This window comes from Metopolophium dirhodum, chromosome 2 (assembly GCF_019925205.1).
Source record: "Metopolophium dirhodum isolate CAU chromosome 2, ASM1992520v1, whole genome shotgun sequence".
NCBI lineage: Eukaryota > Metazoa > Arthropoda > Insecta > Hemiptera > Aphididae > Metopolophium > Metopolophium dirhodum.
The window spans coordinates 32,703,869-32,714,273 of record NC_083561.1 but is presented as its reverse complement, the minus strand read 5'-3'; the positions used below and the strand labels follow the sequence as shown (position 1 = coordinate 32,714,273).

At 27.3% G+C, this 10,405-nt stretch overlaps 1 protein-coding gene across 1 annotated transcript; it reads left to right on the top strand.

Moving 5' to 3' along the window:
• The first annotated feature begins 2,656 nt into the window (after window positions 1–2,656).
• LOC132939711 (small ribosomal subunit protein uS11m) lies at window positions 2,657–10,045 on the top strand. Its single transcript, XM_061007031.1, has 5 exons — window positions 2,657–3,113; window positions 3,295–3,425; window positions 6,147–6,247; window positions 8,548–8,613; window positions 9,567–10,045. Exons 1-5 carry the CDS (start codon window positions 2,914–2,916, stop codon window positions 9,672–9,674), a joined length of 606 nt encoding a protein of 201 aa, XP_060863014.1. The 5' UTR covers window positions 2,657–2,913; the 3' UTR covers window positions 9,675–10,045.
• The last annotated feature ends 360 nt before the right edge of the window (window positions 10,046–10,405 follow it).

Genomic DNA, 10,405 nt, shown 5'->3' with positions numbered 1-10,405 from the left:
CGAGTACAACGGGTGTCGCACGAATTCTGGTTGTAGTCACACAAATTCACAACTAATGACGCACTTATGTTTGGCAAAAGACAATTTTGAAAATTGTAATTTTTTTCATGAGGAGGGCTGGGGAAATGCTCAAATGGAAAAACGATTTTTCCGAGTACAACGGGTGTAGCACGAATTCTGGTTGTAGTCGCACAAATTCACACTAATGACGCACTAATGTTTGGCAAAAGAAAATTTTGAAAATTGTAATTTTTTCCATGAGGGGGGCTGGGGAACATTTCTACAGCCCCCCATGTATATTTTTGAATTTATGGTTAAACCAGTATCACACAAATTCTGAAAATAGTCACACAAATTCACACTAATGGCACACTAATGTTTAGCAAAAAAAAAATGTCAAAAATTATATTTGGGGGGGCTGGTGAAATGTACGTTATATTATTATGTATACGACGTACGTAGGAAATCGGAATAACTTGATTTTTTCGTTAAACGCCAGAAGGGTACACTAGCTATACTAAAAATCATGAAATGTTTAGGTTATACGACATTGTATTTAGAAACCATCTTCACTATAGTGTTATTATATTGTTATTATTATTATTATTATTAGCGTACATCATCTCAGCAGAGGAATATTTTGTAAATATTTTATAAATACGTTCTGGACAAAATATTCCTCTGCTGAGATGATGTACGATAATAATAATAATGAACTTATAATATATAGGTATATAAGCATAATTATTTAAATTAATTTTATACGAAACATAAAAATTATAATATATATTAAAATATAATTATTTAATATTTATCGTTAAACAAATTTGTGGCGTTTTAGTATGCTCCGGTCGTATAAATATAACTATTATTATATTATATTACATATAACCGAGTGCAGTTTATTACGAAATACGAATCTATATTACATATTATTATAATAGAGTAAACGCGATAAATATTTTGTCCTTTTCCGTATAATATGATATAATTTTATAATAACATTTTGCAGGCTAAGCCGGTACGATGAAATTTAAAACGACGATCGCATAAATGTTGCCAAAGGAAATGTTAACAAATCATGTTGCGAGTGGGTGTCGCTGGTAGAACGGTTGCCCGGTAGCCGTGCACGGCGTATTATTATATACGTTTTTGCTGTCCGGATCTTACTTTACCGCGCAAACACACGATAATAATACATAATCATTAGAGCGCGAATTTTTATGCACTAAAAAGTATTGAAATATGACATATAATATGCAGTAAAAATAATGAAAATAAGCAAAAAATATGCAGTAAAAATCATGCAAATATGTAGTAAAAAACATAAAAATTTGTAAAAAATATGTAAGAATTTGTTTTTTTATTCAAAATTTACAAATTAAACAATTTGTCATAATTAATTACTTAGATACTTAATAAAAAAATGTAGGGAATTTTCTGAACAACTTAATGTTTTTTTAAAATAAAATTGTATTTATTATTAAAATGAACAATCATATTATATTATGCATTTCGAATTTTTCTCCTGTGAAGCTGTGACATTTATCGGTTAACATATTATTAAAGTCTGAGAACGAACGTATCAACGTTCTACGTCAACTGAAGTTGTTGGGGCATATTTGAAGCAACTTAGTGTCATCGGATCTTGATAAAGATCTTCGAGCTGAACATTTTCACCTAATAGTACTGCATTAATTTTTCATAGAATTTCCAGACCTTTGTTTGTATTGGAAAGTTCGTTTAATTTTGCTGTAAGTGTTGCACCTTTCGATCCATGAATAGAATGATTTTTTCTTTCGTTTTGTCAATTATTGAAAAGCTTTTATGTAAAGTCATATTTTGAGTTTCCAGTTTTTATGACGATAAAATGTATTTTTAATTTTTGTACTTGACAAAATATTATTTTATACATTTTTTAAATTTTTGCTTCAATATGCAATAAATTTTGAATTTTGCCAAAATATGCAAAAATATGTAATAACATTTATATATGCAGAAATATGCGAAAAAATGTCACCATAAGTTTCAAATTATGATGATTCGTTGAGATAACTGACAAAAATCCAAAAATATTAAAAGGAAAAAAATATGCAATTGCATAGAAATCTGTGCTCTAAAAATAATATTATATTTAAAAAAGTGATGACAGACACAAAAAAAATTAAAAAAGGTGGGTAAGTGGATGTCGCTCTGCTGTACAGTAGGTTGCAAGTGGGTCACCGTAATGGATGGTGTTAAATTTGAATTCAATGATATAATAATATAATATCATTGTATAAGAAAAACGATTCTGAGCGAAAACTGTCGTCAGCCTATGATATTACCAAAAGTATATTAATTAATGATATTGTGAATAAAGTAATTTATATATAACCTATTTACGTGGAGCCTTGTTTTCAATTTTCAATCCTTAGCTATAAAAGTTGAACATCTTATAACTTTTCAACTACAAAATAATTATTAAATTATAAATTTGATAAATTTTGTCAACATTTGAACTTTAAATGCTTATAAAAAAAAATTGTGCCTATGTTGGCAATCGTGATTTGGCGTAACAGTGTTGAAAGTTATTCCGTATTCCGTACCGTACTATTATTGTATACTCATGATCGCGATTCGTTGGCCACGCCGCTACGGTCGTGGTGTGAACGGTGAAAAACGACGACGACGACGACCGCGGCGTATTCTACTTCTACGTCGCTATTTGATTCTTTCACATCGCATACTATCGTATTAGGTTATTCGCCATTTTGCCGTTTGTACTCGTTACTTTGTTGGTCGGCAGGTGAGCGTGGATGACTATCGTATACGTAAAATGTATTTATTGTAATATAAAATTGTCCTATACGTACTACAATTGAATAGAAAAATCGAATTTCTTGCGAACCTACGCGTACCGTTGTTAAAACGATGTTTGTACGCGTCTTACGTGACTTCTGTCGACGAACGACCGCCGTCCCGGGCGGAGAAAATGTCGTCAACCGTTTGATACACGTAGCGGTGCCATTGGAAAAGAACAGGGACCGTCGGAGTTTCTTGGCCTCGGTTCCTCGTAAAGACGAAGGTACTGAAGGCGAGAAATTCGTTTTCATCGATTCCGCAATCACCAAGTGAGTTTTTTTCTACCGTTTCATCTATTTGGTGTTGAATGAAACTCATATTTTTTCGTACTTCATTATGCGTGGACGCCATTTTTGTTGGTCTCTATTTCGTTGTGTTCGAACGACAGAGATGAACATTTTGTTATTGTCTACTGGACCTGTACTAACTTTAAAGTTTTATTTTTTTGAGGAAAGAAGAAATGTTCCCTGACATAAATACGCCTAATATGCTTTTTGGCGGAGTTAAATTCTCAGATGTACCTATTTGTCACATTAAATCATCTAGGAACAATACAATACTTCATGTCACTAAAGTTAATGGTAAGTTACAAGGTTTTTGAAACATTTTCTTTTATTAATTTATCATCAAGTGTAAACACTAAATATAATAAACTTAATATGTTATTAATTAAGCTAACTACATTCTATATATTACATAATATACTTTTATTAAACAAGATATATAGTGATAGATATCTAAGAATACATTTATTATTTATACTAAATACCTACCTAAATCTGTTTTCATTGTTCATAATAGTTTGTATCTTACATTTTTATGTAAAATAATTTCTCCTTCATTCAAATTTACATTTTCTTAAGTATTTATGATTCTATAATTAGGTAATTGAGATAATAGTGATTCAATTTGGTATTATTATATTATAATTTTTTTATCCTACTATCTTTGCACTTATGAATGGATGATTTTCTTGGAGTCGTAATCATATTGGACAACGATTTAATAAAATAATGCTAGGAAGTTGTGCTGTTTTGTAAATGTCACTCTGTCATTGAGTAGGTCATCGCAATGTATGTGTTAAAATCAAATCCAACAATAAACAATTCTGAGCGGTTACTGTCTTTATTTCTTAAGATGATTTTTTTTCTATGAGTTATACATAGGTATTATTGAATTATTTTTTACCAAAAACAAATTGTTTATGTAGGTGTATATTATATTATAATAATTATTATTGGGGATGGGCCGGTACCACTTTTTACCGATATCTGACACTGATATTTGTTACCGATAACCAATATATCTTAAAAACATCATGAACCTTGAAGCTATATCTCCTAAAACCAATACCCGATAACACAAATTTCACATATTGGCATTCATTATTTGTATAATAACCTCCGGCTTTGCTACAAATCGAACATTTGGCATTAGAAATATCATTAAGACACTTACTTAATTTTAGTAAAAAAATGTCCAAACAATCGACATGATTAATTTTTATTATTTTAATATTCATAACAATTAACAATTCAAAATTAATGAATAATACCTACTTAATACCTTATAGTAACGGGACTAGAATTCATTTATAAATTTAACATTTTAATGATTCTTTATTACTCCATATGTATTAATATATTATCAATCATATTTATATTATATTATTATATCATCAACAGACAATATTAATTTTGAATTTACAATATTGCAGTAAGTTGAAATATTGTGGTATTGGTTAGGTATTAGCATTGATTATAAATATATAATTTATTTTTATTCATAATCAATGGTATGAGGTTAGGTTAACGTGCTCACTATATTTTTATCGTGGTTGCCATTAATAGTACTGCCATCAGCCTTATCATTAAATCTTTACATTTATGATGTGAATATACTGAAGTTATAATATTATTATGCTAATTCATTTGATTTTTTCTTGTATCGGTTTCAATAAAAATACTGATAATGAGTATCGGTTTTATAGTAAATATTTTTAAGTAATAATTCATACTAAAATATATTAGTAATATGTTCAATAACAAAAAGTGTATTAATAAATTAAATACCTATATTTAATTTTCAAATTACAATAAAATAATAAAAATCATTATTTTTTGTTATATCCAATTTTGTAAAAATTTAACTAGAGATGTTTAAAACAAAATTGTGCATATGTATTTTTCTAATAATTTTTGTACTTACATTATATTAATAACAATACCCAGTACTCAATAAAACCGAAAATCTGATAATTATCTATACTCCATTTCAAATAAAATCAGGTTTCATTTCACGACGGTCAGGCGTTGTCCCTACTACAGCGGCGCGTTATACGCTGCCATGGAACAAAGTCACGCCCATGCGCACAGCTATGCCGCCGAAGCCTGATCTCTGATTTGGAATAGAATATAGGGTGTCTGAAGATTTTATTATCTTATTGATATTTTATTTACAAAATAACTTATGACCATTCAAAATTAATCATAACTTGGTACAAAGTTAATATATCATTAAAAGCCTCAGAGATGCCCTAGATAATAATCTTATTTTTAAATTATAATATCAATCACTCTAATTTTTATTTAACACAGTAAAATGAGTTATTGTGAACGTAAAATTAGTTATCTTGTTCATTAGTAAAACATTAAATACCAATGTATAAATTTAGATAGTACCCTATTTCATTCTTTCATTATTTAATAAGAGTCTTGCCGTTTCACACAGAAGTTATCTAATTAAAAATTGAATTGTTAATTAATATTATTATTAACATCAAGCTCTACTCAGTCTCAAACTTATCCCTCTACCCAGTTTCAGACTTAAACAGAAAGGGACTCTATTATTGTGTTCGAATAAATTAATTTACTACACCTACTCTTATGTCTTATTCTAACAAGAGAATATAATTATTTCACACTCTCAACAGCTGGAATGTTCAGGTTGCTCTCTTATTGGTTGGATCACTCTAATAGGTGGTTTCATTGATTTAGAAAACTACTAGTTTTGGTTTCTGCACACCCATTGCTCTTGGTGGACATAGTATAAATAGCCATTTTAACTGTGATTAATAAATTATTGTTACTGATGATTAAATACAAATAATGTTGAGTTACTCATATAAATCTAAGTTAAAAATACCTATAATATTTATAATATTAATATAGGTAATTAAAAAGTAATTTAGTTAAATTAGGTTACTGTTAATACATTTCATGTATACATTAGATTAGATAATATCAACATTTTTTTATCATTACTTTTACTACAATACAAATTGATATGTAAGCCTTTTTTAGGTGAAAGGATAATGATCAGGTCTTGTGGTATGGAAGGATTCAAAAATACTAGAAAAGGAACAAATATTGCAGCCCAAGCTACAGCAATCGGTTTGGCTACAGTAAGCAATTATTATTTCCTAAAAATAAACTAACAAAATGTTTTTTTATTTGTGTTACTTAAACAAACATTTTTTTTATTCAATAGAATGAACAACATAAAGTTCATCACTAAATAAATTAACCAGTTAAATTTTAAAAAAACTTGTTTTTATATTTTAATATCCTAAATAAACTACTAATAATTTTAAAGGGACCTATTAGGTTATATTATATATTATAGGGCGCTGAGTTATAGTATTTTGAATTCTAATCAACTCAAATAAAAACATTTTCCAAATCTAAATACAAAACAAATCCTAGTCTAAAATTAATCTGAGAACATAGGTATGGCCGTGTGGGGTAGGAGATATTTTACGATTTTGCCACAGCATTTAAATGGAAATAGACTCTTGTATCTTAAGGGACTTTGCTATGTAAAGTGATTTAAGGAGAATCATTTAGGCAATTTTTAATCTCGTCGTCACCATCCGAGATCTATAGTCGTAAATGGTTATTAGTGTGGCGTTTTTGTGGGTAAATTGTAGTGGTACAAAGGGCTCTTGTACGCACTTGCGTATGTCAGTATATAATATTGTGATCATGAAAAAATATTTATTTTTCACTCAAACATACTATTCTTATTCCAACAATACGTCGCAACGATTACCTCGATTTGCATTCTGACAAAATATTCTTTTTTTCCACAACATGTACTAGGGATCGATCGAGGCACATTTTTAAAATAGTATTTAGTTAATTAAATATTTAAATTGAAAATTCTGAATTTTTTACAATTTTTATTGCAATTTAAATTACAAAAATTAAAAATGGCTCAATTGTTCTCTTGTATATATTACGGACAACCTGAATATTTTTTCAGAATGAAAATCGTGATAATTGTCGATATGTATCGTTGGAATTAGATATTATATTATTCAATATGAGACCAGTCTAAAAAAACCTGATTATAATATTTAAGTACATTTACGCAATCCTGTGCTAGCCTCCTCTAGGGGAAGAAAAAAATTGTAGGGCGCCAATTATATATTTTGTCATATCTTCATTGAAAGAAAAAATGTGTGCTTACCAACAATTGATAATTATTAATGTCTGGAAATGTGGAAACATGAATTTTTTTTACTTAAGGTTTAAATAGTTACAACTTATTAGATTTTTTTATTTAAAATGTAACTATTTGTTACGAAACACCCATCGTAAAGATATATTTCATGCTATTGGCGGCAAAATCAGTTTTTGGATATATTATATTTAAAAACTAAAAACTACCAACAACTCATCAATATAAATTAGTTAACAAATCTCATTTTTACTAATTTATTAATGTTAGCATTTATATATTTTATTCAGTACAAAAACATTTTTTGAAATTACTTTACATCATTTGTTTGGAAGTTATTGGAAGAAAATGATAGGCTCTGCGCTATGTCTGTGTCCTCCTTTAATTCAGGCCGTCTATTGATTATTCTGTAATTAATGGCATTATGGCAAAGACTAGTTACGTTCCCAGGAATTTACAATGGTGGGGGGAGGGATGTTATAACTAATAAAAAAATTATATGAATTGTGGTAATAATACCAAAGAGACCAATAAAAGGATTTATCCGACAATAGGGTTGGAGGATATAAACCCCCCCATGTTATTGGCAAAGACAACACATTTTACTATTACAACCACTTAATTAATTTTAAACTTACTTAAGTCTTACAGAGAGCTTATCATGTGCAGTTGATAATGCTTAATAAGGAAATACAACTCACATTACAAGTTATTTTTAATGGTTAAATAATAATTATTTTTCATGAAAAGAATAAAATGTCAAATATTTATGTATATTTACAATCTATATAGCTTCATTTTTTTAAATTATTACTTTCTATTAGCCCTTTTATATATATTTTTTAATTTTGAACACAGGTTTTTAAATATCAATTAAATTAAAAATTTCTGAGTTCAGTCAATTTTTAAGATTTCTTATAATTTATTATATACCATGTATCCGCGAAAAAAAACTAACCATATTACTCAATACCTTATACATACTTTTGAATTCTGTTTGTCGTACATGATATTAGACTATTAGATCGTCAATCTTTTGCAGACAGAATTCAAAAATATGTATAGAGTACTGAGTAATGTAGCTAACTGAGTATACCCAGTTTTCTATATAATATATATATTAATTTAACTTGTTTTTTTAAAAAAGTTAAGTTTAATTTCAATTTATAATTTAATTATGTTAATAACTATTAATTTTTAGGTTAAATATTTTATTTGAATTGAAACAATCCTTTTTTTCAGAGAGTATTAGATTTTGGAATTCATACAGTTCGTGTAACAATTCAAGGATTAGGACCCGGGAGAATGGTAAAAATAATTGCTTGTTCATTATTTAATATTCAATCGTATTTCATAGTATAAATGTGTTAACTGAATCCTGGACACAACACCTTTTTAAAAATGTATTTTCTCGTCATTGTACAAATATCACAGTTATATAATAATATTCAATAATGTATTTTATTTATTGATGGAACTTAATTTTGAACTATTTTTGTTATGGCAATTAGAAAATTAAAATAAGAAACTATCTTTCAGAAGTACCCAAGTCTAATTTTTTTCCTTATGCCTTTAAGAGGATGTAAGCGTATTATTTGTTTTCTACCTGGCCTACCTAACCTAACATAGACAAAATGTATTTGTGCTGAATCGTTTTTTGTATGTTTTTAAGTAATCTAAAAAGATAGAGAATAATATTTTTGAGGGAATGACATATCAATTTTTCTAAATATTATTTCAAAACAATTTAAACAAATTTAAATTTACAACATTTTTTTGTTTATTTTGAAAGTTGAATACAAAGTAAAATAACAATAAAATTTAAAATTGATATGTCATTCCCTCTAAAATATTATTCTCTATCTTTTTTGTAATATGTGATTTTACTCTGAAATTACTTAAAAACATAGAAAAAAATATTCTGCGCAAATGCATTTTGTCTATGTTGCGCGTGGGTCATAGTGCGCTGACATCCTCAGGGTTATTATACAAATAACTAAAATAATTAAGTCTCTTTTTACAAGAAAGTTTTTGTCGAGGTAATTTTAAATTAATAATCTTATCTTATAGTTATAACTTATAAGTTACAATAGAAATTTGTACGCAATCAATTTTTATATTAGTGATGTTAAGTCCACATGATATATCTAATATATGTTGTGGTATTTCATTATCTGTAAAAAAAACATTAAGTATATGGTATCTAGTTAATTTTTTCTGTAAATATTTTCTTAATTTATTCAAAATTGTTTTTGTTTTAGTCCTCAATAAAAGGTCTTACCATGGGTGGTCTTAAAATTATATCTGTCACTGATGATACCCCAATATCATGGAATCCATTAAGATCAAGAAAACAACGGAAGTTGTAATTATGACTAAGTAAGTCTGAAATTAGCTATACATATTTGTGAACATAAAAATAATGTAAAAAATTTATAAACATTAAATAAATGTTATCAATTTTAAAATTATTTTGTATATTTTGTTTAATTTACTATTCTAAAATTTTTTTTTTGTGATTTTAAAATGTTTTTATTTTCGAGTAAAATGTTTATTAGCTTAGTGTTATTCAATAAATATAATTTTTCACAAAAATTTGTATTTTAGAACAATTAATTTTTAATTTTTAATTTATTGATAATTCTCAAACTTCATTCAACTTTCTAATTGAATAGTTAGTAGAATAATTTGTGTGCTTCCTTACAATATTAAGTTTAATATATTAACAATTCAACGTTTCTTATTATCTTTTTCTTTTTAATTGTTTGTACATGACAGTACAAATGACTTGTTTATTAGTAGATAGTAATTTCTTTTAATTCAATGTTCTTACTGAATATTTTCTAATATTGGTATAATATTAAAATTATTCATTATTTTAAAACTTTTTAGTTTGTTAATTTGTTTCTATTAAGTTGACTCACTTTTTTGTCACATACAAAAAAAAATACGTTTTATTAATAATCTCCACCAACCATTTGTTGGTTTGTTATAACTTATAAGTGTTTTTAAGAGGGGATAAAACTGTGGTGTGCTGCGCAAAAATATAATTCGTGTTAACCATAACCGTGCCGCTATACCGAATTTCATGGCATAAAAA

Bases quoted from the DNA above. Each gene is read 5' to 3' on its own strand.
- LOC132939711 (XM_061007031.1), top strand. From the start codon at position 2,914: ATGTTTGTACGCGTCTTACGTGACTTCTGTCGACGAACGACCGCCGTC. The intron at 3,114-3,294 runs GTGAGTTTTTTT...TATTTTTTTGAG, and splicing joins ATCGATTCCGCAATCACCAA to GAAAGAAGAAATGTTCCCTG. The intron at 6,248-8,547 runs GTAAGCAATTAT...CCTTTTTTTCAG, and splicing joins CAGCAATCGGTTTGGCTACA to AGAGTATTAGATTTTGGAAT.